General features: G+C 40.3%; 2 protein-coding genes across 3 annotated transcripts in view; one reads left to right on the top strand and one right to left on the bottom strand.

The window, feature by feature from the left end:
- The window catches only part of PI4KA (phosphatidylinositol 4-kinase alpha), a 95,923-nt gene that overhangs the window by 26,963 nt on the left and 43,454 nt on the right, over window positions 1–25,506 (bottom strand). For both annotated transcript variants that reach the window (XM_054006108.1, XM_054006110.1), the window contains exons 20-29: window positions 10,807–10,915; window positions 9,991–10,127; window positions 8,624–8,757; window positions 6,889–6,971; window positions 5,449–5,519; window positions 5,191–5,315; window positions 4,344–4,425; window positions 3,561–3,644; window positions 3,108–3,197; window positions 1,593–1,712 (exon numbers count right to left, since the gene is read on the bottom strand). In XM_054006108.1, the coding sequence (XP_053862083.1) occupies window positions 1,593–1,712; window positions 3,108–3,197; window positions 3,561–3,644; window positions 4,344–4,425; window positions 5,191–5,315; window positions 5,449–5,519; window positions 6,889–6,971; window positions 8,624–8,757; window positions 9,991–10,127; window positions 10,807–10,915 (1,035 nt within the window). The remainder of the gene's footprint in view (window positions 1–1,592; window positions 1,713–3,107; window positions 3,198–3,560; window positions 3,645–4,343; window positions 4,426–5,190; window positions 5,316–5,448; window positions 5,520–6,888; window positions 6,972–8,623; window positions 8,758–9,990; window positions 10,128–10,806; window positions 10,916–25,506) is intronic.
- Window positions 11,951–23,297, top strand: SERPIND1 (serpin family D member 1). Its single transcript, XM_054006111.1, has 5 exons — window positions 11,951–12,038; window positions 14,230–15,119; window positions 18,195–18,468; window positions 20,342–20,486; window positions 21,347–23,297. Exons 2-5 carry the CDS (start codon window positions 14,246–14,248, stop codon window positions 21,536–21,538), a joined length of 1,485 nt encoding a protein of 494 aa, XP_053862086.1. The 5' UTR covers window positions 11,951–12,038; window positions 14,230–14,245; the 3' UTR covers window positions 21,539–23,297.

The raw sequence follows: 25,506 nt of genomic DNA, 5'->3' as shown, positions 1-25,506 counted from the left end.
AGCGCCACCACCACCAGCAGTGTAGAAGTAAGGGTAGCAGTACCAGAACCCCCCTACCATAACCGTGTGACATCTCCCACAACTCCTTTTGGGGTCAGGACCCCTACAATTACACCACCGTGAAATTTCAGATTTAAATCGCTAAAATCATGAAATTTACCATTTTTAAAATCCTATGACCGTGAAATAGACCAAAATGGACTATGAATTTGGCAGGGCCCTAGGTATAGGGAAGAGCAGCATTCATGAGGCTGTGACTCCTCTTCTGAAGAATAGCGCGGAAGAGGGGGAAAGGGGCAAGGAGCATGCAGAACCATGGCTCAGCCCTCCTCATGTGCCAGCTTGCAGAGCTGTCTAGGTGCAAAGGAGGGAGCATTCTGCCTCTGACAATAGACTGTCATGCACTCATCATCCCCCTACCCCTTTGCATAACACAAAGGCTCCTGAGAAACATGACTCCGAGTCACTACTCTGTTTGGGATCTCCTGGGGGAGCACATTTATGCCCTAAACTCAGGACAACAAGTCTTGATACAGCCAACATTTCAGAACTACAGTACTTGTATTGAAATTTCAAAACAAATAAGCAAAAATATAATTACGTCTCTATATTCCCCTTCTCAAAAGGGCCAAAATTCCTACGGATTACAAATCAGTGTGATTAGCTAAATGCAATCAGGCAAGGATCATTTAATTTCTATTTTAAAATCACCATCCTGATATTGAGTCTTAACAGAAAATCCACATGTCTCAGCAAGAACACTGAAAATCCAGCATTCAGCTAATAACACTCTTCTGCAGTCCTGCCTAGTGGCTTGCTCGGTTCACTGGCAGGTAGATAAATTTGTGACAACTATTACATGCTTCGAATGTCATGCTCGTGTAATAACCAAGCAGCAAACCAAGGTTCAAAATAATAAAACAAGAGATGAGGAAAAGACCGTGAGCCTCTTTGATTAACAATGAAAGAGTTTTATTTTCATGTTGATATGCAGGGCCTTAGTCACTCAGATCATCATTAAAGGAAGAATTTCATGTATTGATTTGAGAAAGTATATCGTCAGAGTATAAACATCTAATGCAGCTTAACAGTACATATGAAATAGTGTAATGTAACGAAGTCCACATACGTATATGCACATGGGCAGTCACTGCCATCAATGGAAAACATGCAGTGAAAAGACATGTTTTGGGGTGGAAATGTAACAACATTCATTCAATGGCACTTGGCCAACCTTGCGCTGTTATTCTGGGAAGCATTATCATTTGCCTTTTCAGACATACAACTACAAGAAGTAGTTATATAAATGGAAATACTCTATCATTTAAAAATGACATACGTAATACTAAACCCTTGCTAAAAGTACATCAAAGACTTTAATATAAAGTTTTGTGCTTAAAGACACAAGATTTACAGTTTAACTTGTTGTATCTCTTACCTCCCAACCATTCAAATGAGGAAGAACATGGTTAAAAGACACATTTCCCTTCATTTCAAATCAAGGGATGCTCCAGAGAGGACACCTGGTATGTTAGTTGTGATATGCTTGACTTACAGCATATAGGATTACTTTGTTGATGCCTGATACTCACCCCCAGGGTGATGTTTTGTCTGTTGTAGCCTGCAAAGTGGAGAATGCTTTCTGTAGCCATAGCCAGCCCGGTGTGCTGAGACAAGCCTGACACCCAATTCTGATGTTTGTTTAGGTATTCCTAAGAGACAAGGAATTAGATTCTTTTGAAGAGCACTGTAATTTTCAAGAGCAGCTAGCTCATTTCAAGTATTACCCATACTTAATTACCAAAAGATTTATTATACACACATCTGACAATCTATTTAGTTAGGTTTAGTCCTTGTTTTCCTTTCCAAATATTGCTCCCTCAGCACTAGGAAAGCAGGACTTTCGTTCCCAAGACATTAGACCTTTTGAAAAATCTCATCCTAGAAGCCTAAAATAAAAAGGGACTTTTCTTTCTTTTGTACAGGGGATAAAGCAAACCTAATAGGGATCTAAAGTTTGAAGCAAAGATCATGATTTTGAAAACCAAGCACAAATGTTCTACAAAAAGAGGCATTTTAGACTCCATGTAAGATGAAGTGAGGTGGAAACACTAACTGTCTTGATCTGCTAGAAATAAAGACTGAAAAACTAGTGTTCACTCTTCTTTTACAGGAGGGAATACAAATGTCACAGGTAGATCTGAAGTACTATAGACTATTCTTGAGCCTCTCCAGAAACTGCCACATCAGTGCTGAGGGGGGAAAGAGAGGTAACAGAAAGCAGGATACTCTAGAAACTCTAACCTGCACTAAAGCTTAACCCCCACCTCCCAGCACAGGGTTCACAGACATGTTATTCTGCTCCCATACTACCACGACTTCTTTTTGATTTTATCAAATATACAACAGCACATTTACTGGTACCTTACAAATGATAAATAATTAAAACGAAGCTGTAATTGAGTAAATAAATTAAAGTACATTTCGTGACACATTCTCTGATTCGTGTTTGTGCAAACACATTCTGCTGGGCTCAGCAAAAGGTATTAGCAGCAGGATAAAGTCCTTACTTGCTAACAGTCACAAAATTCAGTAGTTTACCATAGTCTTGTAAGTTAGCATGGTTCTACTGTATTTGAAAGAGAATTAAAAGTCTGAGAAAACCTTCTCTCTAATAGCAAAGCAGCAAAGATCTTGTGTTCTGATCACCTGCTGAGAATTTTAAAATGCATGAATTTTTATGCACGTTAGTCAGAATTTATCACTCTCATAACACCGAATCAGAGAGTAATTAAACCTCCACAACATTCTGCATTCTTAACATAGAATCAAAGGTGAACAGAATGGTTGAAGTACTCAACATTAATTTGAATAACTTAGCAAAGATATTGTTTGAAGATACCTTCAAAAACAAAATTAAAAGGATACTGATTTTAGTGATGCTTCCATTATTGGGGGGTGGACGAGGAATAGGAATCAGAATAGCCAAAAAGATACAAAATAAGTATAAATGCATTTAGTCGAATTATACTGTTATTTCAAGGGATGTGAACTTTGTACTTTGCTGAGGATCATAAATTATTTCTTCACAAATTCAAGTTAGTTACCTGAAGGTGGGACTTTGTGACAGAAGGAGCCCATTTCATTGCTTCTTGAAGAATCATCCCGCAGCGTGCAGCAAAGTCCTTCACTATACTCTAGGAAAAGTGCATTGATACACGAGTCAGCCAGCCAATAATTCACAAACAGCATTATGCTTACTGGCATAGTAAGCAACATTAAGGGCACCAGCAAGAGACAGCTGAAGAGACTTTTAATGACATTAGGATATTGAAGGCTATTTACAAAGTGTGTTCTGGGAGGCAGAGAACTGTTACGCTTTGGTAAGGTGCAATTCTGAAATAGGGAAATTCAGAATGAACTTCAAATGTCTGGTAGCTAAATTACAGCACACAAGCCTTACCTTAGAAGGCACCTTCAAAACAAGACTGTTCAGAGTGGCTGACTGAGACAAATCAATTAAACTACTTTTTGCCACCAAATCAAGAGACACCACTTACCTCTCTGGATTCATACGTATCAGGGACAGTGATTCTATATGGGGTGTCTGGAATGTCATAGTATGGTTGGTCCTTGTGAATGTCCTAAAATAAAGTATGTTAAAGTCTCAATAAAAAGCAATTCACCCAGGTCTGATTGACTTGTTCACTACAGGCTACACTTTTTGCTTTGTTAAGTCAGTTTGCTAATGACACTATCCATCCCACATATCAGACTCTTGCATTTTGGTTTTGTTTTCAACATGATCATAACTATAAACTATGTTATGGTTTAAAAAGAAACATTAGAAAATAAACAAAATAGTACTTCTATAGCACTTTTCCTTCTTCAAAACACTTTACATACAATAATGGATTAATCCTAAATTAAAATAATCAAACAAGACTGCACACTTCTCACCTCACACAGGAATTCTGAGTTTTAACTGATTAATAATGTTTGTAACAATTTATGATCTTTGGATTTAAGGTGATTTCAGAAATGTAAGTTATTATGAAAGGTGTCTTTTCTTGGATATTATCGAGCAACTTAAAACTCCAAATAAGCAGATCTTCAGGCAAAATCGTTATCACTGTGAAATGAATAATTTAACTCAAAGAAAAAAAAAAAAGGGGGAACACTACACCACTTAGCCACTTCATTGCTGAATGATGTATAAGATATGTTTTGCAAACATGCACCTTCAGTATTATCTGGTATCTCTGTTCCACTGTTATGAAAACTTCGGTCAATATATATGCACTTTCTATCAGCAATAAAAGGGTTAATTAAAAAGTACTCACCGCACTAAGAGAGAGTGACAGAGTCTGGAGGATATCTAACATGGTCTTCAGAACAGTTCCACTCCACAGTAAATGAGGGAACCTAAAATAAAACAAGTTCACACTGAATAGACAGAGGTGAAAAAAATTATGCCTTCACCAAAAGGCGCAGAATATACACAAAGAGCAATGTAGCTATGTGTAAACCTATACCAAACATAAGGGATTAAGCTGATCATGGCTCACAACAGATTGGAGTTGTCAAAAGCTCTTTTTGAAGGCAGACTCTAAGAGGGGAGATTTCCAAGGGCACAGAGGCAATCGGGTACACATCTCCCATTGAAAGTCAAGGCAATAACATCAGGCTAGACTACTTCAGCTCCGTATCACCCAAGTGTGCCAAGGAGGAAAGGAAAGGGAACTAAAGAGCAGATTACCATTTTAACCTACATTTTGTTTTGTTCTTGATTTTCGGTATTTTCTGTCACCACACATACTAAATGCACTATAAACTACTGGCCAGCAGAGGGCACTGACGGCTTTGTAGAATTGCACACAGCATGATAAAGCAGAGTATATTTTTGCATTTATTTAAAATTCTGTGATGTGATCATCTTGTGTGGATACTAGAAAGAGGATTGCAATAGTAACTAAGCAAGGATTTCAGAACCAGGATAACATTTTAGTAGTCCTATAGGCCTTCTTTTAATCATCAGAAATTTTCATCTTTGCTACATACAAAATGACTGTTCAACAAGAACTGGCAGTCACGAAATCTAAATGAATGCCCTATTCAATTGCATTCTTCTTCTTGATAACCAAGTAATCCGTGTGAAAAAGGTAATATAGCAGGGATGTCTATACTCACTTATCTACAAGACCAGATAAGTATTTGTCTGCAACCCTCCTGATCCTCTTGTGAATGTGGTTAAAATTCACTAGTAGAAAGTGAGCATGTCTCTCCAGCTCCTCTTCATTCCCTTTAGTTTTAGCCTAGATATTCCAAAGAGAAGCATGACACTTTTGTGTTTTTAAAAAGACTTTCACAAAATGAACACACACACACACACACACACACACACACACACACACTTTACACTGTAGTTCTCCTTCCCACATAGCTTACTTTATCAGCCATCATTGTAAGGAAAGCTTCAAACACCTTATCTGCAACAGCTATCACACACTGCATCATACCTGGAGAAGAATCAAGAAAAACGTTGTGCTTTGTTATAAGAATTAAATTTTCCTTGGATACTGCACCATTAACAGTTAAACATGTTTATTTGTACTCAGCCAACACTGAATCAAGCTGCTTTACAATTCTAAATAGTATCAGGAGGCAGCCGTATTAGTCTGATTTCACAAAAACAACAAGGAGTCCGATGGCACCTTAAAGACTAACAGATTTATTTGGGCATAAGCTTTCGTGGGTAAAAAACCACTTCTTCAGATGCATGGAGTGAAAATTACAGATGCAGGCATTATATACTGACACATGGAGAGAAGGGAGTTACCTCACAAGTGGAGAACCACTTATTTTAAATAGTGTCCATTCCAGCAAGAACAATTTTTTTTTTTAAGTTGAAAATAAGCCACCACCAGTTGAAAGTAGCATTTAGTAGTATCCTCCGGCTCTTATATGCCATAGCTCTGCAGAATAGTCACTTTGTTTATCAATAGAATATCTCAAATTAAAACATGAATAGTTTAGCGAATTGGTAAGAGTGGTTTCTACAGGTTATACTGTATTTTAATAGGGGGTATTTATACTCAAGGGACCCTTCCTACATCTTTACTACCTTACACTTGCTGCAGTTCTATATAATCCAGATGAAATGACAAGAGATAAACAGGTACATTTCTCAGTGGGGAATGGGGAGGAAGCGTAATTCCAATCACATTTGCAGACTAAATTAGAGCTATTAATAATCCAACAACAAAGTGTTGATGGGACCAAGTATCAACTTCAGGAGTTTCAGAAAAAAGCACTTGGGCAGGAGTTGCGCAAAACCTCACTCTGAATACAAATCTTTGGCAATGGTTTTGAGCCAATGGGCTATCCAAAACATGTTGAGAACCAGAGAGTAGTTCCATAAACTGCAATCAAACCTCTTTATGCATATAGTGCCAAGTGACCATAATGCTGTTTCATCAGTGAAATTTTCATGGAGAAGACTGTCCTGTCTGATTTAGTCCTCTTCCCCTCATGGTTTTCAGCTAGTATCAGCTGCTAGCATAAACTTTAAGCAAATAAAAAATATCCCACACAATTTGTAGGAAATTTGACTGAAACACTGAGTATACCTACTAGATACGGCTATATTTATCAGGACTTATCTCCCTGGGTACGCACATACTGCACTGACTCAAGTAAAAACTTAATAATGACCAAACTACTCTAAACATAAAGGTGACTTGCAATTCTCTAAGGCTTTGTCTATACTGGCAACTGAATGATAATGCAGGTTCTTAAAATTGACCTAATTCCATTAATTTTGTTCTAAAAGATACTAGCCAGACAAAGGCTACTTTCTCAGGTAGCATATAGCCTAGGTAATCTTACCAGATTTGTCTTTTTGAATAGCTTTATCCTCAAAATAGCAAAACATCACTTGGAAGCGATCTTGGTCTGTTGAACGCAATACCCTAGGAGGATAATAATTTAACACATTCACACAAAACTAAACATGGAAACCATGCCTCATCCCTACAGTGCAGCGATTCTCAAACTTTAGCAACCCAAGGACCCCCATTTTGATTTAAAATTTGTCAGGGACCCCCAAGCCTCCCTGCTCAGCCCTTGCCCTGCTCCCTTCGCCGAGTCCCCACTCCATCCCCGCCCTTTCTCTGAGGCCCCATCCCTGCTCACTCCATTCCCCCTCCCTCCATTGCTCGCTCTCCCACACCCTCACTCACTTTCACCACGCTTGGGCAGGGAGTTTGGGTGTGGGAGGGGATGCAGGCTCTAGAGGGAGTTTGAGTGTGGGCTCTGAGAGGGAGTTTGGGTGGAGGAGGGAATTTGGTGTGGGCTCTGGGCTGAGGCAGAGGGTTGGGGTGTGGGGTGTCCCCAGCCAATGGGAGCCATGGAGTCGGAGCTCAGGGTGGGGCAGCACGTGGAGATCCCCTGCCCCCACCCATGGCTGCAGGGATGTCAGCGGCTTCCGGGAGCGGTGCGGAGCCAGGGCAATTAGGATGCCTGCCTTAGCCCTGCTGAGCCGCCAAATTTTTAGTGTTCAGGAGGTACTGGGAGGAAGGGGGAGGAATTGAGGGAGGGAGGGGGAGGAGTCAATCAGCAGGGGCCACAGACACCCTGGGATACCCTTGGGGACCCCAGTTTAAGAAACATTGCTATAGTACATACCCACACATCAAGAAACTAAAATACAGGAAGATTTAACACCTGAGCCTTTGGGTCTGTTTTCAGTTAAAGGTTTAGGGAAAACATATTTTGCTACTAGGCAAAAAATTCGCATTGCTGTTAGAAGTGGAAAAACTTGCACAAAGTTCACCAATTTAGTGGGTTGTTTCTGGTGTATTTCTACAGAGACCCCACTCTTCTTTACATGCTGCATTTGCTCAATATGGCAATGCCTACCAGTATTTAAAAGACTGTACTTACAATATGTTTGAAAGGCTTTTGTGAATAAAAATATTTGTCCTTATTGTTTAATGCCAAACAGGCATACAGCTTAGCAGTTGTTCCCATCTTCTCCAGTAAGAGCCCTCTTCAGCTCTCACCCACAGACATTCTTTGATAGCAGTCATTAGGAATTTTGTATCAATTTAATGTACTGACTTGCCAGTGTCCATTCCTGTGTATTTTTATTTGCAATGCCGAAATGCACCAGTCAAAAGCAACAATTGTATATTGCATCTACTGATTCCATAACCATGATAACTATGAAGCATCATGGATGAGATTCTGTGCTATGCCTCCAAGAGGTTTAGCACAGGACTCGTAGTCCAGGGGCGAGAGAGTTGAGGATGTTTTAAACTTAGAAGAGGTTCCTCGAAAAGCAGCATTATGGCTGTCTTCATTGTGCCTGCACCAGGAGTTTGGGGCTTTTGGGATCACTTTATGTCACAGCAGCCCTTTTGCCTGCCATAAAGGGGCCTGGGCAGAGATGAAGATTTCACTCCATGGGTGAAATCCTGGCCCCACTGAGGTCAATGACAAAATTCCCATTGACTCAAACAGAATCAGAATTTCACCCTATGTTGTCCAAGTCTGGCTGAAGGGTTCATGAAATGCCAGAAACCAAAGATTACAAAACCAACCTGTAATAATAAATATATACCTCATGTACTCTAGACGGTAAACAGACAGTAGATAGGTAGACATGGCAAAGTCCAGCTTATTGATCAGAGCAGACACTTCTGGAGGAGGATCCAAGAGATTTATGATGGTGCTCCGTAACTCATTCAGTTCAGCCTAAACGTAAGCAACTTCAGAATAAGAAGAGATAGCCAACGTGGTGGCAATATCTTTATTTGCATTCTGAAAAGGTTTAATTTAGGTTACACACTGATTATACCATGCCTTTAAAAAGAAAAAACCTTCACACTGTCATTTGCATCCAAGTAAAGAAGAGATAAAAAGGCACATAACACTTATTGGTGACACACAGTGAAGTACTGGAATAGTGCATATGATGCATTAGTGCGGCATCAGGAAACATCAATGCTCTTACTCAGAAGAGGTCAAGCTCAAGAAATACAGCTCAACACAGTTCATTAAAAGTGAGGGACAAACTGTCTGCTGGAGTACCGAATGAAGTTATACTAGCAAAGAATTTGGCTCTCAGTTTTACACTTGTCATTCATCCTTGACTTTTTTCATCTTACATTGTAAACCTGGGTCCCTGCCGCCGGCCCCGCTCAGCCTGCTGCCGGCCTGGATGGACGGAATCCCGGGCCTGCAGCGGGGCCGGTGGCCGGGACTGGCAGCTGGAACCGCAGACCGGCAGTGGGCTGAGCCGCTCAGCCCGCTGTCGGTCTGGGGTTCCAGCCGCCAGTCCGCTCAGCCCGCTGCCAGTCTGGGGTTCCATCCGCCGGCCCCTGTAAATGTAAAATGTGTGACTGGCACGTGAAACCTTAAATTACCACGAATAAATGAAGACTTGGCACACCACTTCTGAAAGGTTGCCAACTCCTGTTGTAAACAATAACACACATTTTTCTGTTACAGTCTATCATGAAAAGATAGGGAGAGAAAAGTGGACAAATACCAAGCCATAGGCAATGGCAAAAGATGAAGGCTCAGCTAGGAGCCACTTTAATAAAGAGAACTACAGAACGACATTTTATTCCAAAACCAAATTCATCCCATCACTGTTCTGCAGATTTCATCTGCCAGACACACAAGGAGAAAACACAAAAACATCATTAGGTTTCCCTTCCCACAAAGGCCTGATTTCTGTAGTTAGCCAATAGAGGATTGTTGCCGCTAACAAAAACACACTTGTACTACTTAATACTCTTGCTTTTTGTTCTGTTAAGTCATGCACAGCTTACAGGATGCAGCAGTGCATTTGGAAAGCTGCTGTTATTTAATGAAGGGAGTCAGTGAAAACATTATATTGCTGTTCTAAGCAGCATCTACTTGTTACTATCCAATATATTATTAAAAGTCTGAAGGAGCATAATGGAAGAAACTGTTTCTTACAGAAGTCACTGTATCATTTTTCATGGCAGAGTTGTACTGAAGGACAGATCGAAGAGGTTCTTTGCTGGGAAATGTAAGTAGTGGAGACTTAGTGGCTATCTCACATACCCCTTCATACCATTCTTCTGGCCAAAGACCTGTAGTAGAAATTTGGAGGGGCAGGAAGGGGAGAGAAAGACAAACCATGTCTAGGAGAAACATCCTAATATACTTCCATTATATTGTGTCAACTGATCTGGCTACTATAGAAACCTAAAATTAGTTTAGTGATTTTTCTACTGATCCTCAGTTGGTTATCGCCAACCTATATTAAGATTCAAACTGCGAAAATAAGTATCACCAAGTTTTGTGCTACCTCTTTAAACCATCTTTTCACACATTCAGGTATGTACATTCAAACTAATGGCCCACTTTCCAAGCACGTAATAGACCTGTTCAGATGGCTGCAGGTGAAACCTCTCAATGAATAAGCAGTTTCTAATTTGCCTGTGTCTCATCCCTGACCCTTCCATGCTAGTTCACAGCCATCACACACTTATATTTTCACAGAGTCCAACTAGCCATGCCACTTGTGAACTGAGGATGTAAACAATAATAAATTGTACACTTCTGTAGTCTAGTCCACAGCAAAGTACAGCACTTTGGACACAATGCAGTCTGTCATCAGAGGTAAGACACCTGCCTTGTGGTCCATTCCCAGTTACCCCTAGTCCTTCTAGATCTCCACAATCTCTGCTAAACAGCTGATTTGCAAACTAGATAAACCTAAGTCTACCGGAACATCAATGCATCTTTTCCCACTGGAAGTTTTACTACCTGATCCCTCCACAGCAAATCCCATAAGCACCGAATACAGCCAAAAGTCACGGAAGAGCTTCTGTAACCTGGGTTTGGCCTCCTTGATGGGTGGCAAACGTCTGGTGAGCTAACATGAAAAGGAGAAAATAATTAGGGGATTTCAATATTTAATCACTTGTTAAGAATCAGTCAATATAGCCTTATATTCTGATGTTGTTCTAGCATTTCAGAATTTAGTTTCTCCATCTGTTTCAATATATTAATAAAAATCATGTAGTTACTGTTAAAATTACTCATATTGTAAGAATAGTCATTTAATTGTGTTGCACCGCCTTAGCAATAATAGTTTTCAAAGCTGATTAAACAGTATCTTACTTTCTGCTACAGATGAAATACTGTAGAGCTATAGACTAACTATAAGACAAAAGATAATTTAGCATTGCAGAACATGTGGCTTGAGGATTAAATGCAGATTCTGATCACCACCTCCTGCAATCTGTAAGGTGAGGACAATGCTGTTCAACTTACTTTATTGCTGATGAACTCGAACAAGCAGCGATTTCTATTCATCTATCAAAGTATTACTAGAATTGTTTATTATTATTTGTTTTGTAGTAGTACCTAGACGACCCAATCAGGGCTCAAGCACTACACACATCCACACACATTCCCACAGTCCCAAAAAAACAGTCCCTGCCTCAGGGAACTTACAATCTAAGAAGAGACAAGACCAACAGGTATATACAACAAACAGAGAGAAGAAAGTCACTGTGAAACAATTATGACCAGTGTAATGAACAGCAGTCACTTTTGAGTGACTGACTTTGAAACCTTAATCATGTTATTTTAACTTTGTTTTGTGTGTGTCATATGTATATATACAGCGCACAGCTACAGAAAGAGCTAGCGAGTTACATCATCCAAAAGTATACACATTCTTGCACGCAATTTTTGAGGAAAATCTTTCACATCCTGCAAGCCCACAGACACAGAGCAAAAGAAAGTAGGCACTCCACAAAATCATAAAAACCTCAACAAAACATCCACGGAAGAAGCAACAAATCACTTGGCAGAGACTACTAAGCAAGTAGAGGGGTTTTGGCTGACAAGGCAAATTTAGCAGTGTTTGATTTAGAGCCTGTTTACTTTGGGAGATATACAATTTACTAGCATCAAAGTTCAGATTTAAACCCAGCAATTCACTTTATTCTAGCTATTCAACGTATTCCTCTCTACACAGTGGCTTGGAGGTAAGGAACATTACTATCGTTTGAACTGGATTTAAAATCTTAAAGAAAAATATATTCCAATAGCGGGGGAGAATGCTTTGCCCACAATAAAATGAGGGTAAACAATACATTATTCTATGGAAAAGGTGAGAATATAAAACTAGGAATCACAGACAGCATTGTCTTTCATTAGTGATTATTGCACAGAAGTGGTTTGCCAGAGAAGTACCTTAACCTCTAACCGTATGGAACAAAAATGTAGCAGTCAGTCACTTTAAAAATAATGATAATAAAAAAGGTGAGCTATTAAGACTACAATATTTCACTTACTATTTAGCACAGATTTTAGTACTGTTCTGTTACAAGTCCTTAAGGATTAAATAATGTTCGGTTTCAATCTAGAATATTCATCTCAAATGGTTTTAAGGTTCCCAATGCGAAGATAATTCATTTTCATTCTTTATGTACATCAACAGATGGGAAAAGGAGAGACTGATACATTACCTGGATGCTACAAAAATGTTTAAATATTTCTCTTTCCATCTCCCTCTTGGTTCTCTATTTCATTGTTTAAGAACAGCTTTACATTCTCTTCTTAGAAAACTTCTTCCAAGGTTTTTTTTCCTCCACTCCTTGTTTTGTTTTTTAAACATTTTGTCTGTTTTAAATAAGGGTCTTTGAAAGTCAAATTCAGGATTTCTAAACCAGTTTCCCGTGGCTACACAAATTACCTCAGATTTTGTTAAAATTAATTATTTCTCTTGTTCCAGATAGGATTTATTTTAGCTAAAGGTAAATGTTTAGAACCTGCAATGTAGGATAGTACCATTGAATGCCACTATTTCAAACTGCTTTCACCCCTTACCGTCATAGAACGGCATATTATCAAATCCTTCCATTCCATCCTTAGTTGATATCACAGCAGCCAATTACAGTTTTTGCATGTATTTTAGGTCACTAACCAAGACAATCAATATGATCAATTAAATATCTAGGGACTGTTTCTGGGAGCTGTGGGTACCCAGCTTCTTGGCAAGCCAGGTCTCTAGTCTCTTACACAATATGTATGTAAGCCCAGCTCTTGATTTTAAAGCCATAAGTCCAAATTCTACCCTCTGAGACATTCATGCTACTCAGTGGGATCAACAGGAGTTGCATGCATATAACCGAGGAACAATCTTCCATAAGAAAAACAGGTTCTACCAAAGCACTTTCCCTGAGGAAGTAACTGAGGCTACTTTCATTTTAATTTGATCCTAAACCCTTCTTTCTAAGAAAAACACTGGCATTTCTAATAATTACAAAAGCTATTGCTGCTCTAGTTTTAATTATATAGAGATCCCACCTTTGGAAAAGGAGTACCATATATTGTATAATCCTACACAAAAATCAAATAAATAATAGGTACAATGCTCAGAAAACCAAAAATTAAAACCAAACAATTCCCTCAAAAATCTAGGCAAAAAAAAGGTAAATGATGAAGTGGATTGGAACAGAAAACCTATACAATTAAGGAACCAAGCACCTCAATATGGCAAAGTCGCACGCATGTCCCAATTATACTAATCTCATAAATAAAGTGCATATGTCCTGTGGGATTGTGCTATATCCATAAATCTCCTTTATTCCAGCCTCATTCAATTCCATCCTTTCAAAGAAACTGCCCATAAAAATTGCATTTGGGTTACGTTTAAAGTATGTTTTACAAATATAAAGCATTTGTCTGTCATGTTTTCTTTGCATCTCTGATGTGCTCTAAACTAATGATTTCCTACTAAATCCAAGCATTTGGAAACTTTTGTCCATCAGACTTCAGCCTTTTTAATTTTTTTTAAAGTACACATACTCTTACAGCTTAAAGTTTTATAATATACAAGAGACCTGGGTATTTTAGTAGATGGCTAATTGTGTGTAAAACAAGCTGGAAGCAATGACACTTTCTCCAATGACAGAAATCAACTGCTGTTTAACTAACTCGAAGGTCTCAGACCAGGACAGGTCCAGGCTTGAGATATTATATGAGCATGAATTAATTATACTAGGCACCACTAAAATGGAAAGGCTATCACACACCAAAAAAATCATTATAGGAGCCAGCCAACTATCCAATGTAGGACTCAACATTAAATTAAACAACCTACTGAAGAAAAGGGTAACCTCTTAAAACTCAGGTACTATATGGTTTCTCACGATGATATATTGTGTCTTCCAGCTTCTGACCTGTCACAATGAAGCTCCTATTTCATTTGTTCGTTCTCTCTTTCGTCATAACATCTGCATTTTGTGGGATCAAAGACTTTAATAAGCACTTTGAAAGCATTGATCAAGCTATAAATCCACGTTCGCCCCATGAAAATGAAACCCACAATATGCCTAATTTTCCACCAGGGTTCCATAAGGCAAATACTATAACCAATGACTTGATTGCTGAGGAAGATGAAGAGGAAGACTATCTAGATTTGGAAAAGATATTTGATGAGGATTATTATGGTGACATAATTGATGCTTCTCCATATCCCTATATGGTTGCTGAAATTCAGCAAGGAAATATTCTTGAGCTATTCCCTGGTAAAACCAGAATCCAGCGTCTCAACATCCTCAATGCAAACTTTGGCTTCAACCTTTATCGGAGTCTGAAGGACAGAGCCAATTCTTCAGATAACATTCTGATGGCTCCTGTTGGTATTTCCACTGCAATGGCTATGATTTCATTAGGGCTGAAGGGACAAACACACCAGGAGGTACTCTCTGTTCTAGGCTTCAGAGATTTCATTAACGCCAGCTCCAAGTATGAGATTATGACAATTCACAACCTCTTCCGTAAACTAACTCACCGGCTCTTCAGACGCAATTTCGGTTACACGCTGCGATCGGTCAATGATCTTTATATTCGGAAGCAATTTTCTATTATGGATGATTTCAGAAACAACATGAAAAATTATTACTTTGCTGAGGCTCAATCATCTGACTTCTCAGACCCTGCCTTCATCACTAAAACCAACGAGCGCATCCTGAAACTGACCAAAGGATTAATAAAAGAAGCTCTGGTGAACATCAACCCCACAACATTGATGATGATTCTCAACTGTATTTACTTTAAAGGTAAAAAAAAAAAAAAAAAAAAAAAAAATCGAAATTTCAATTTTCAGTCATTTTAATTTATGTTTCACAGCACACGTCAATCTGAGGAACCAAGAATGAATCAAAACCCTAGACCAATGATTCTCAAAGCCAATCCACCGCTTGTTCAGGAAAAGCCCCTGGCGGTCTGGGCCAGTTTGTTTACCTGCCATGTCCGCAAGTTCGGCCAATCGCGGCCCCCAGGCCAATGGGAGCTGCGGGAAGCGGCGCAGGCTGAGGGACGTGCTGGCCGCCGCTTCCCACGGCCCCCATTGGCCTGGAGCGGCAAACCGCGGCCAGTGGGAGCCGCGATCGGCCGAACCTGCAGATGTGGCAGGTAAACAAACCAGCCCAGACCGCCAGGGGCTTTCAAACCAGCCCAGACCGCCAGGGGCTTTCCCTGAACAAGCGACGGACCAGCTTTGAGAAGCACTGCCCTAGACTACAACTTAGGTCACAACAATTGTTTTTATTTCATAGTCCCACTGGGTATTAAGAATTTGTATCTATTATTATTATTATTATTACTACTGCTACTACAATGGATCATGACCCCACTGCGTTAGGCACTCTACAAACACAGAACAAAAAGGCAGTCCCTGCCCCAAGGAGCTTACAATCCAAATATAATACAAGGAGGCAATTGATGGATACAATCCATAACCTCAAGAAAAACAGTCACAGCTGAGGGACTCTATGCAAAATTATTCTTGCAGGAAGAATCACTGCAGTGTGTGTTATAAGTAAATGGTCAAATTAAGTCCTACCTTAAGCAGGTGCAACTCCACTGACTTCAGGGGAGATACAGCGGGGTTGAATTCAGTCCAACGCATTTATAAAGAGGTTTAAAGTATTCAGAGTCCAGAGAATCAGCCAGGGACAAAGACTCTGAGCTTAATGTATACACAGTGTGATCCGTACTCAGTCTACTCAAGGGCCTGACAAAAGTTATTAGCTTAACAAAAGTGGTCTTCTAATAAAAGGTAGAGCAGAACAGCATTCGCTTGATTGGGATACTTTGGGCGAACAAGTGGGTGGTGGTGGTTTTGTAAGGTGGTCTCTTGTAAGGTTTTTAATTATGGGTAGAGCTGGTAGTGCTGCCTGGAGTTAAACTGCCCAAAAACATCACATTATAAGACACTGTTTTCAGTTTCTTATAACTTTCAGCCCAAACAGTTAAAGTTTGGCAAATATGCTTTTTTGGCCATGTAAAAATACTGGGACTGGTGCAGGGGAGGGGCAGAGAGGGAAGAGAATGGTATGAAGAACCTGGGGAGAGGGTCTTGGAATGGGTGGGAAAGACTAAGATTAGATGGGGTGGGGAATGGGTGGGAAAGACTAAGATTAGATGGGGTGGGGGGAAGGGAGGAAGAGACTGGGGCAAATGGCCAGTGGAGAAAGACAGGAATGGGGCAAGGAGTCAGTGGAGACAGACAGGATTCATCATACCCACCCTACCCTCTTTACATTGGGTGCCTATATAGTGGGAAACTGACTAAGTTGCTACATAGCTGGTTTTTAAACCCCTTTAAAAGGTGTAACAGAAGTCTGGGACTATTTTTGAGACTTCTTTCTTAAGCCCTATCCTGAAGTTTGTGCATTCACACCCCGGTCCTTTAGCGAACCCACCATCCCGTATTAGGTCAGCAAGTTATCATGCCTTTGCTAGAATGAGTCCTAGGGTTAGCACACTGCTTCCCTTTGACATCCCCCCGTCCTTTAAAAAAAAAAACAATCTGGAAAAAAAAACTTCATCCTCCCAAAAGGTGATTTTTTATTTTAAATCTAACTATTACTGGCTCAATACTTCCCCAGTATTAGCTCCTCCATGCACTTACTGTTGTGCTCTACACTTATTTGCTCACTTACATCTAATACCCCTGATTTTAAAAGGAGATACCAACAGCCAAAATAAAATAAATGTAATATATAAAATTCTAACTGTGCCTGTCCATCTACAAAGAAACAAGGCTAATTCCTTCCAGAGCCATCATTATGAATACATTACATTAAAGAAGCAGATCATCAACTACATTCTTTTAATGTAGTATCTTCACTGGACTACTAATGCATACTTGGGACCCTCAGAGTGTCTTCACGCAGCCCTGATCCAAATCCCATGGACCTCAATAGGAAGACTTCCTCTGACTTTAACAGGAACTGGATCAGGTCCTTTGGGTCTGATTCTGTCAGTGCTGAACTTCCTCAGCTTCACTGGAGTCAAGAGTGAGCAGCACCTCACAGAGGGATAGCTCAGTGGTATAAGCATTGGCCTGCTAAACCCAGGGGCTTGTGAGTTCAAACCTTGAGGGGGCCACTTAGGGATCTGGGGCAAAAATCAGTACTTGGTCCTGCTAGTGAAGGCAGGGGGCTGGACTTGATGACCTTTCAGGGTCCCTTCCAATTCTATAAAAAAAACTGGGTAATCTACCCCACGATGGTCCAGGAAGAAGCATATTTGTTTAAATGTGTTCAGTTTAATGAAGTCAAAGCTTTGATATACAAAATGTAAATGTTTTGTTCCACATGGAAATTAAAATTTAGCTGTATTTAGTTAATGTTGATGAGACAGTATAATACAAGATGAATTCTAATTTTGAGCAGAATTACACTGATCTGCAAACATCAACATCAAATCTTTTAAAGCTTGTAATCTGCACAAACAACTCAAAGAATTATGTTTTCTCTCAGGTATCTTTTAAATGATTTCCACTTTATATTTTAGAGTGATTTTTGAGACCAGCCTGTGCATTAGAACTCCTTTAAATGTGTACAGCAAAGTCAGACAAACATCTAATTGGTCATCTACACACACTTGCAAATCATGTGCTTACATTTTTACATGTATTCATGTTTTGAAAACTAGCCCTTTACTTTTAAGATGCCACAATGAATTCCCTCTTATTCCAGCCACAACTTAAAACCATCAGCCAGGCTACATTTTGCAATGATATTTGCAAATAAGTCTTCCTCACTAAAATTATATGTTAACATCTTTCATTTACAAACTATAATTATATATAGAAATAAGGATGAGGTTTTCTGCTATATTACCAGGAACTTGGGAAAACAAGTTTCCAGTGGAAATGACAAACAAACGGACCTTCCGACTAAATGAGAAAGAAACAATAAAGGTTCCTATGATGCAGACCAAAGGAAACTTCCTGGCTGCTGCAGACCATGAGCTAGACTGTGGTGTGCTCCAGCTGCCATATGTGGGGAACATCAGCATGCTGATTGTGCTGCCAAACAAACTATCTGGCATGAAAGCACTGGAGAAGCAACTGACCCCTCAGGTGGTGGAGAAATGGCAAAAGAGCATGACAAACAGGTAAAATGAATCTTGTCAAACAAGCTTGATATAGTTTCCTGATGATATAAGTTTAAATTGACAAAAGTAAGAGTGTTGACATAATAGACTTCTGGAAGATATTTAACTTAGTACTGCACTACATTCTGATTTAAAAAACTTAGCACTATACAAAATCAATGCAGTCTATATTAAATAGATTAAAACCTGGTGAAATGATAGATCTCAAAGAGTAATTGTAAGGGGGAAATCATCCAGTGGGAGAATTCCCAGTGGGATCCCACAAGGATCTGTTCTTGACCCAATGCTATTCAATCTCTTTATCAATGATCTGGAAGAAAACAAAATAGTAGGTGGTAGAGTTTACAAATTACATAAGAATTGGTGTGTGATAAATAATACCGACAGGTGTATTCTACAGAATTATCTAGATCACATGCTAAGCTGGGTTCACTTGAACAATATGCATTTTAATATAGTTACATACAAGGTTATACATCTAGCAACCAACAATATAGGTCATAGTTATAGGAAGGGGCAACTATTTTAGAAATCAGTGACCTAGAAAAGGACTTGGGAGTCATAACAGATAACCCACTGAACATAAACTCGTAGTGCTTTGTGGTGGGTAGGAAAGCAAGTGTGATACTTAGATGTATAAGCAGGGGAATGTACAGTAGAGTAGAGCAGAGCTTGTACAGTGTGTTACCACCATATAAAGCATTAGTGCGACCATTACCAGAACATTGTGTCCATTTTTGGTGTTGACACTTCATAAAGATGTTGACAAAATGGAAAGCGTTCGGAAGGGACACAAGAATGACCTGCCCTACAAGAAACTCAATCTATTTAGCTTAAAGAGAAGGTTAAGAAGTGATCTGATTGCAGTTTATAGCTACCTATATGGAGAGATTTCTGATCACAGAGGACTCTTCAATCTAGTGGACAAAGGCATAAATGAGATCCAATGGTGGAGAGCTGAAACTGGACAAGTTCAGAGTAGAAAAGAGGGGCACATTTTTTCCACAGTGAGGGTAATTAATCATTGGAACAACCTACTTAGAGATGTGGTGGATTCTACATCACTTGAAGTCTTTAAAACAAGACTGGATGTCTTTCTAAAAAATATTGTCTAGCTCAGGGGTTCTCAAACTTCACCATGACCCTCTTCTGACAACAAAAATGATGACATGACCCCAAGAGGAGCGACTGAAGCCTGAGCCTGCCAGAGCCTCGCTGCTCCAGGGAGGGGGGGCAAAGCCCAAGCCCCACTGCTCTCTGGCTTTGGCCTCAGATGCAGGGGCTCGGGCTTTGGCCTGGGGCCCCAGCAAGTCTAAGCCAGTCCTCCAACTTTGGGGTCCCAACCCACAGTTTGAGAACCGCTAGTCTAGGTCATCCAGAAGTTATGGGCTTGATGCAGGAATAACTTGGCAAAACTCTATGTTTGTGTTATGTGGAAGGTCAGACTAGATGATCATAATGGTTCCTTCTGGCCTTATAATCTATGAATAAACAATGAATTCTCTTTTAAAAAACAAATACCGCTGTTGTATGTACTTGGTAAACCTCTAACCTATTGTGGCAGGGAGTTCCATAAGCTGATAATACCTATGTCATCTGAACAGGACTATGTACTGTAGAAATACAACTGATGTTAAACCTTTTAAGTATTATAAGCATGTACTACATTAATAGTTTTTTTACCTTAGATTTAGAAAAACTGCTTAGACAGACCAGGTCCTACCTTTTAGAAAGTTAAGCCTGGGAGAACAGAGAGCAGGACTCCTGTATATGTCAGCGTCATGCCTGCTTGATAAGAATGGAACTGACATGCATAGTTAAGGGAGGTGATATATATTTCTCTAAGACCTTTAATGTTTCTGCTTCTTACTAGAACAAGAGAGGTAGTTCTGCCTAAATTTAAGCTGGAGAAGAGCTATGACCTGACTGATTATCTGAAATCCATGGGAATAGAAACACTGTTTGACAACAATGGCGACTATTCTGGAGTATCAACTGAGAAAGTCATCATTGATGTGGTAATTTTTCCCCTTCTACACTCATTCTTCCTACTTATTAATTCCTGTCATCTGAAGTGTGGCAACAAAGCACAATAATTCACAGTTTAGCTAAGCAAGTAACACAATATCCCTGCCTCTCCTGGAACATAAGGGGTCTGTTTTTCCATACATAGTGGAAGACCAGTGGCTCTCAATCTTTCCAGACTATTGTACCCCTTTCAGGAGTCTGATTTGTCTTGCGTACCCCCAAGTTTCAGCTCACTTAAAAACTACTTGCTTACAAATCAGACATAAAAATACATGTATCACAGCACACTATTACTGAAAAAATTCTTACTTTCTCATTTTTACCATATAATTATAAAATAAATCAATTGGAATATAAATATTATACTTACATTTCAGTGTATAGTATATAGAGCAGTATAAACAAGTCAGTCTGTGTGAAATTTTAGTTTGTACTGACTTCAATAGTGCTTTTTATGTAGCCTGTAGTAAAACTAGACAAATATCTAGAGGAGTTGATGTAGCCCCTGGAAGACCTGTGTGTATCCCCAGGGGTAAACGTGCCCTTGGTTGAGAACCAGTGGTGGTAGACTATATACATCATGAAGGTTATGCCTTTAAATCTCTGAGAGGGGTTAGGTCATGACCAGTCAGGAAAGGGTTTTTGCCAAAGCCAGAGGACTGATGCCATATAGGAACTACCAGTGAAAACACAAGAAAGCCATGTGCAGGATAGAAAAGATGTGATGTTGTAATTAAAGTTCACCATTCTTTCAGCAAATTAATTCTAGTGCAATTCACCGAAAGACAAAATACTAAGACTTCAAAGTCTAACCAAAAGGATTCTGCATTTTCTGTCCCATTTTTTACAGTTCAATCACCAAGGCACGATTACTGTGAACGAGGAAGGCACAGAGGCTGCAGCTGTGACAACGGTAGGGTTCATGCCCCTTTCCACTCAGATTCGCTTCGTCGTTGACCGCCCCTTTCTGTTTCTCATCTACGAGCATCGCACCAGCTGCCTACTGTTCATGGGCAGAGTCGCCAACCCCAGCAAGTTTTAAAAAACAGAGGAGTGCTCTCATATCCAGGTTGTATGGTTACATTTTAGTATAGCTGTTTTTGAAAGGAAGTTTTTACTTATCACATTAGTCAGAGGTTACTGTCATTACACATGACTCACCATTTATCAGTGGAAAATGCAATATATACGAGACCATTCATGTGTATATATATATATCAATATATATACGAATGGATTCACAGCAGTAGATGATTTGACTGCAATTTATAAAGATTAATGACAGGCACAGATATATCTGTATTAAAATCTCATTAAATAACTTACACAGTGTTATATTCAATGTATTGAACTTAACCAGCAAATAAAACCTTAGACCAGGATTTTTAAAAGTGGATATCTAAAGTTAATTTCTTAAATCTGTATTTAGACACTTACAAACAGGCAGGCCTAAGGAACTGCTGAACCCCTTGCAGTTCTGGGGTTATCTTTTCAGGTACCTAAATACAGAATTAGGGACCCAACGTTAGGTGCCCGTTTTTGAAAATCTTGCCCTCAGAGCCTGATTCTGCCCTCTGATATCCCGTAGGCCAAATTCAGCCTAGGGGAAACTGGCACAATTCCCAGGGAAGTCCCAGCCAAACCCAGGAGCAATCTAAATGGAGGTATAAATAGTGAAGTAGAGAAACTTGTACTGATTTCACATTCAACAGGTTTATAAAACATGAAACTTACAAACCAATGAGGCAGAAGAGGGATTGTAGGAAAAACCACTTACAGTAGGAAAAGTAAGGTACCATTAGGTCTGGTTTTGATTTCATACCAGTTCTACATTGGCATGACGCCAATGATTTCAATACAGTTACTCCTGATTTCCAGTAGTGTGAAATCAGAGTCAGGCCAAATGGGTAATTTATACCACTGTAAACTGTCACCAAATTTAGCCTATTGTGTATAGACACACACCTGTGGGGAGCATAAGCTCCATAACACAGCTTATATACAAAAAGGCATTTTATATAAATGAAGTAGACAGAGAAAATCTCCCTCCCCCCCATACCCTCAATACCTGAAGTCCTACATTTTCTATCACATTTTATTTTCTCCATTTCTTTACAGAAAACATTTATATAAACAAAGCATCTAGCCAGAAAATAGGGGCTCTAAAGCTCACCTCAGGCTCAATCTAATGAAATTTAGTGGGAAAAACCTGATAAAAAATAATAAACTACTGGTGACCTTTTCAGACTTTATAGTAGGAACATAAACACTGTGTAATTATTCTCATCATCCACGTAGATGCAACGTACTTCCATTCTAAAATGCTACCCCTTGACAGGAGGAACAAATTTACACTTTTTCGATGAATTGTCAAGATAAGTACACTGACAACACATATATTCACATTTCAAAAGTTCCCTTTTCTCTGTGCCTTTTAAAGAATTCATATTGTAGTCTCACAAGTTTACTGTATTATTCAGGATATCTAATGTTATACAAAATCTAAATGTTTTCAATATTAAACTTTCCTTTGCATATTTTCTTTGGTAGCATAAGAGAAAACAAACAATAGTACCTTTATGGATTTACAAGTCTTTAATGAAGTCTTTAAAATGCAATTTGTAGTTGATCCTGCTTTGCTTTTATTCAATATGTGTCATTTTGAATTTTGTGCCCAACCATAAATGAAGCTGTTTAAACATTCAAGTAAATGAAAAATACCTATTGTATAGGAAATAGCATGGTGAAGAACTGATCTCAAATAATTATTCAACTCAATAAATAGTTTTTCCCCCTTTCAATATTCCTACTTCATATACAGTCCTTGTTCAAGAAGTTTTTTGCGCACACATACTTTCTGAGTGTTAAAAAGCTTTGCCACAGAAAACATCAAAGAATAAATGCAAGTATGGGAAGGTTATCTTATTCTTCACAAATGTGGAACACATATTAAAGAATATAATCAAATCAAGAAGCTAAAAGAAACCTTTGGCAATCAAGAATGAGGCTGTCAAAGACTACGTTAGTTGGAAAAAAAAAAGTTCTAAAAGTTATTTTTGAGGCCAAGACCAATTCCTGTAACCAGGGAAAGAGGACAAACAGAAAAGCAAATGTAGCTGCAGCTCAGAACTCATGATCTTTATGCATTGTGCAAGAAAATCAAATATTTGCTTCTGCACCCATAATGTAACCATTAACTCTTGCTACAGCTTCTGACACTAATTTATTTTACTCCATATAAAGGTCACATTGGTTAAGAAATACGCAGTATACATCAAGTATTCAAATCAAATGCATTTTATCAACCAACATGTGAAACAGAAAATAGTCCCTTGCAGTATGTCACAAATGAAAGAGACCATTTTTGTACATTTTTAAAGGCCTGATCTTACTCCCTTTGAAGTCAATGCCAAAATTCCCATTGATTTCAATAGGAGATGGAGCAGGACCTGAAAGGGCAAAGCAACACAGCAGTCACCACTGGATTACAGGCCTCAAATAGGACTACAATTAGTCATTTAAAAGTTGCTCTGTTTTTGAGCAAGCTACCTTTTGTAGCAATAGCTTCCAAACTAGTAGGGGCCCAAGATATTTCTGTAAATGTTCCAGTAACCTCTAGATCTAGCCTTTATAATTACGGATGAATTCAGTGGGAGCTGATGTTGGGTGCTCAGCACTTTTGAAAGTCAGGCAGGTGCTGAAAGACAGATTTAGGAGCCTAACTTTAGGCTCTTGTTTTTGGAAATCTGAGCCAAGAAGTTTGTAAAGCTAGGTAGGGTTGCCAGGCATCCAGTCTTCAACCAGAACGCCCAGTCGAAAAGGGACCATGGCCGCTCCGGTCAGTGGTGCAGTGGGAGCCTGGGACTAAGGCAGGTTCCCTGCCTGCCCTGGCTCCATGCAGTTCCCGGAAGCGTCTGCCAGGTCCCTGCAGCCCCTCGGCACATTGGTGGCCACGGCGGCCAGGGAGGCTCCACACACTGTCTCCACCGCGAGTGTTGGCTCCACAGCTCCCATTGGCCAGGGACCGCAACCAATAGGAGCTGTGGGGGCAGCGCCTGTGGAGGCAGCACCTGCGGGCGCGATGGCAGTGCGTCGAGTCTCTGACTGCCCACATGCCTAGGGCAGAAAGGACCTCATGGCCACTTCCTGTGAGCCGTGGTAAACGCCACCGGGATCCCACACCCTGAACCCCCTCCCTCACCCGAACCCACTGCCCCAGCACGGAGTCCCCTCCTGCACCCCAAACCCCTCATCCCTGGCCCCACCCCAGAGCCCACACCCCCAGCCGGAGCCTGCACCCCAACCCCCTGCCACAGCCAGGAGCCCTCTCCCACACCCCGAACCCCTCATTTCTGGCTCCACCCGGAGTCTGCACCCCCAGCCCAGAGACTTCACCGCCCTGCACTCCAACCCCCTACCCCAGCCCAGTGAAAATGGGTGAGGGTGGGAGAGAGTGAGCGACGGAGGGAGGGGGGATGGGATCTCGGAGAAGGGCAGGGCAGGGGTGTTCGGTTTTGTGTGATTAGAAAGTTGGCAACCCTAATGCCAGGACAATAGCAAATGTGTCGTCATGTGTTAGAGCTGCAACAACTAGTCGTAGCAGCACCGTTCTCCAAATACACCTCTACCTCGATATAACGCGACCCGATATAACACGAATTCGGATATAATGTGGTAAAGCAGTCCTCTGTGGGAGGGGGGTGGGGAGGTGGGGAGAGGCTGCATAGTCCAGTGGATCAAAGCAAGTTCAATATAACACGGTTTCACCTATAACGTGGTAAGATTTTTTGGCTCCTGAGGACCAGGGCCGGTGCATCCACTAGGCAGCCGCCTGGGCGCCAAAAAGCAGTGTCCAAAATGTCAGGGAAGCTCACCTTGCGCCGGCTAAATGTGTAACCCTCTTCCCGCCGCTGTGCGAGGGGGCACTGTGCTGCTCCAGCTCTTGCCCAGGGCCCCGCCCCCACTCCCTGAGCACTGCAGCAGGGCTGGGGCTGCACTCACCGGCAGCGG

Source organism: Malaclemys terrapin, chromosome 16 (genome assembly GCF_027887155.1).
Source record: "Malaclemys terrapin pileata isolate rMalTer1 chromosome 16, rMalTer1.hap1, whole genome shotgun sequence".
In the NCBI taxonomy this organism is placed as follows: Eukaryota; Metazoa; Chordata; order Testudines; family Emydidae; genus Malaclemys; species Malaclemys terrapin.
The sequence above is the reverse complement of the archived record's forward strand: the minus strand, read 5'-3'. Positions and strand labels throughout refer to the sequence as shown.